The sequence below is a fragment of the Myotis myotis genome, unplaced genomic scaffold (genome assembly GCF_014108235.1).
Source record: "Myotis myotis isolate mMyoMyo1 unplaced genomic scaffold, mMyoMyo1.p scaffold_m19_p_17, whole genome shotgun sequence".
Lineage (NCBI taxonomy): Eukaryota > Metazoa > Chordata > Mammalia > Chiroptera > Vespertilionidae > Myotis > Myotis myotis.
The window spans coordinates 33607912-33611650 of NW_023416321.1; the positions used below are offsets into that span (position 1 = coordinate 33607912).

Sequence of the window (3739 nt, forward strand, 5' to 3'; positions counted from 1 at the left end):
CCTCTCCTTATTCCAGCCTTGTGAATAGAATATGTCTTAATAGCTTCCAGTCAGCGAGTGCTTGCCTGGGCCAGGCACTATGCTAAGTGCTTTAAATGCATTAGCCCATTTAGTCTGCCCAGCAGCCTATGATGTAAGTCTTATTATGTAAATCCATTATACAGATGGGAACACCAAGGCTCAACATCATGAGGCAATTTGCCAAGATTACTCAGCTGATAAGTGAGGAGACTGAGAAATACCCTTGAAAACTGGGTTTGAACCTCATGCATTCTCTGAGACAAGGATTTTTTTTGTAAATATATTTTATTGATTTTTTACAGAGAGGAAGGGAGAGGGATAGAGAGTTAGAAACATTGATGAGAGAGAAACATCGATCAGCTGCCTCCTACACGCCCCCTACTGGGGATGTGCCCGCAACCAAGGTACATGCCCTTGACCAGAATCGAACCTGGGACCCTTCAGTCCGCAGGCCGACGTTCTATCCACTGAGCCAAACCAGTTAGGGCTAGACAAGGATTTTTTTAAATCTTGTGTTTAAGTGGTTCCCCCACAGTTTGAACCTGTGGTGTTCGAGGGTCAACTGTGTTTTCAATCTTCGGGCGGGAATCCACAATATGTAGAGGACTGACTTAAATTACAGGCGGATATTTTATTGTGGGTGTGGCCCGAGCCCCTAACCCTCCCACATTGTTAAGGGTCAATGGTACTTTCACAGCCTCTGCTGACCTCACACTTCTGGGCAACACTCACTCTTCCACCTTCAGGGGGCACCCTCACCGCCCTGGTGCGGAAGGTACAGCTGGGCAAGAGAACCCTGAGCTCTTTCTATCCTGGAATTTGGGGAAGCAGGGAATAAAAACCTCAGGCTGACGCAAGGCAGAAGCACTGTCCAGGCTGGTCTGTCGTAAGAGTGTAATAATATATAATCAGTCACAATTTATGGGACACCCTCTATTTGCCAGAAACTGTGCATTTTGAAGGAATGTTAATCCTCCCAGCTACCCGGCGGCAGTCCCCTGGGACAGAGGTGAGCAAGTGGAGGAGTGGAGAGATTAAGTGATGCCAGGGGTCACACGTGTAGCCAGTGGACACGCAGAGACTGGATCCCAGGCTCACTGTCTCTTTCCTGTGCGCCCTCAGGCTATGGCGCTGCCTTTCAGACAGGGAAGGCTCAGTGGGCAGGCCTGGGGCCAGAGTCCCACATTTTGCTCCTGGCTGGACCCCAGGACCCTGATGACCCAGAGTCAAAGCCCTCCTGTGATCTGTGCCCCAGCCCCCTGCCCTGTGAACTTGGGAGTCTGTGAGCCAAGTGCACCAGCCAGCAAGCAAAGACATCTTGAATGAGGGCAGTGAGCCGCACCTCAGCTGTTCTGGGGAACCCTCACTCCTCCAGGGCTAAGAGCATCTCTCCAGCTCCTGTGGGGCCCCCAATTCTGCACTGTGTGACTCTTCCCCCAACTAGCAAGAGCCCAGCTCTCCAAGGAGACCAGAGAGCTCTCAGCCTGCCCCTGGCACATCTGGGTCCTCCCCCAGCAAGCAGCACCTGCACCAGCAGCCAGGCCGGCCCGAGTGAGCCAGACGCTAGCACAGGAGTGTTCATCTTAGATGACAGCAGTTCTCCAGACATCTCTGGGGGCAGGGGTTGGCTGTGCCTCTCACTTCCTCCTCTGGAGCCTTGGCCTGAGGCCCCACTTCCCTTTACCTTCTCCCGGTAATCCTTCCCAGATTCTAAGGCCACCTCTCAACACAGTGGCCCCGGCTACACTGGTTCCCTGGGAGCTCCATCTCATCACTGGGGGTACCGCCAGGAGTCACTGACCCCCACTCTGGGCCCTACCTTCAGCTTCCTTCTCGGGGACTTCCCCAGACTCTTTCCATCGCTGTCCTCCCTGGGGCTGGAGGCAGATGGCAGATGTGCAGGGTCCAGAGTTGGGGCTGATCACATCCTCAGCCTTCCAGGCCTGGCCTCCCTTATTCCCAACAATGTCCTTTCCCATGGTGCCCCTCGCCGTGCTCAGCCTCCCCTGGGGTCTTGCAATGATTCAATGCCCCCAAGGACCTACCTGGGCCTTCAGGGTGGGGCCCAACATTTCAGGGGGAGCCCCAGGCTCAGGTCTCTCAGGCCCTTCTGCCACCCTGAGCCACTGGGCCCAGTGGAGTGCTGGGAGCAGACAGAGATGCTCGCTTCCCTTTTATTTGGCTGCTGCTGATCACCTCTCCCAGAGCACAGACTTGGGGCATCAGCACAGGCAGGGGCAGGGGACCCCACACTGTGCCATCAGACCACACCAGGGCGACCCCCACTCCCACATACAAGTCCCCGGTCCAAAAGCACCCATGCTGCTAAAAAGCAGCAGGAGAGAACGGGAGTCAGAGGCGCAGGGACACAAAAGTCACTTCCCAGCAAGAGTTCATCAGGTCCAAATGCCAGGAAGAGCCGGCAGGGCGCGCAGCCCCAGGCTCAGTTCCTTCCCACTGGCCAAGCCTCCTTTCCCCGCAGGCTCAGCGCAGTCTCGCTGGGTTTTGTTTTGGCTTTTTGCAGTCTTCTCTTCCGTAGTCATCCCGACCTTGGCTCCTCCCTCCACCAGTCCCGGCGCTGTGAGGGAAGGTCAGGGGTGCGGGTAGCCCAGCCCGGAGCCCGCCCGCGGGTGGCCCAGCGGCCAGGCCAACGGCGCCCGGGGACACCAGCGCCAGCTTCCCGCGGAAGCCTGAGCCAAGCCCGGCGCCTCGGGCCCTGGCCGCCCCAGGGGCGTGTGCGGGGAGCACGAGGCACAGCGCGGTGCGAAGAGCCCTGCGGGCGTGGGCGCCGGCCGCTGCGGACTGGAGCCCGCGTCCCCGGCGGACCCCGCGCGCTCAGCCTGGCGGCGGCACTCCAGGTGCCCGCAGGGCCAGCGGGGCGCGGGGCTGGCGCGCAGGACCAGGGAGAGCGCCGTGATGCGGTGGATGGCCCTGCGCAGCGTGGCGATCTTGGAGAGCCTCTTGCCGCCCAGGTCGTGCCGCAGCGCCCTGCGCAGCGCGTTGAAAGCCTCGTTGTAATCCAGGATGCGCTTGCGCTCCCGCACGTTGGCCGCCACGCGCCGCGCCTTGGACCGCACCGGCCGGGCGCGCTTTTTACTGCTGGGCACCTCCTCTGCCTCGCCCAGGCCGCGGGGGGCGCCATTCTCCCTCAGCACCCCAAAATCCTTCCCGGCCTCCAGGCCAGAGCCCCCCAAGTCCTTGACAGAGCCCTCGGCCCCCTTTAGGCCCCTGAGGCCTGGTCCTGCCGCGCCTCGGTGCATGGCCTTCTCCAGGCCTTGCTTCTCCGGCTCCGGCTCCGGCTCTGGCTCCGGTTCACACGCTTAGCAGTCCCACTCCGAGCCTTGGCTCCGGCAGGCTGGACACTCCCCGGACGGGCTCGTTAGCTGGGCTTTATGGCACCACGTGGCTCTCCGCCCTCCCCATCCATCCATCTCCCTCCTCCTGCTTTATTACCTGCCTCCAGGTAGGTTGGTGAGGGAGGGACCAAGAGGAAGGAAGCAAGGAAGCATGCAGATTCTTGTATGAGGGGACCAGCCCGCCTTGCCCGCCCGGGACAGTGCCCCAGCCACCAGGGAGAACTTACCTGCCTCTCTCCAGGGCCCTTCTGGGGTAGCTGGGCTCCATTTCTTCCTCCACTCCACACCACCCCAATAGAATGCCTAATTTGGCCTCTAAGCAGGAGAGCAGATAGGGGCACAAGGGTACTTAATGTGTTTCA

General features: G+C 59.5%; 1 protein-coding gene across 1 annotated transcript; it reads right to left on the minus strand.

The window, feature by feature from the left end:
• Positions 1 to 2612: 2612 nt before the first annotated feature.
• Positions 2613 to 3281, minus strand: BHLHA9 (basic helix-loop-helix family member a9). Its single transcript, XM_036339721.1, has one exon. The coding sequence runs from the start codon at positions 3279 to 3281 to the stop codon at positions 2613 to 2615; it is 669 nt and encodes a 222-aa protein (XP_036195614.1).
• Between the last annotated feature and the right edge of the window lie 458 nt (positions 3282 to 3739).

Excerpts from the sequence above, each read along its gene's own strand:
- BHLHA9 (XM_036339721.1), bottom strand. The coding sequence starts at position 3,281 with ATGCACCGAGGCGCGGCAGGACCAGGCCTCAGGGGCCTAAAGGGGGCC.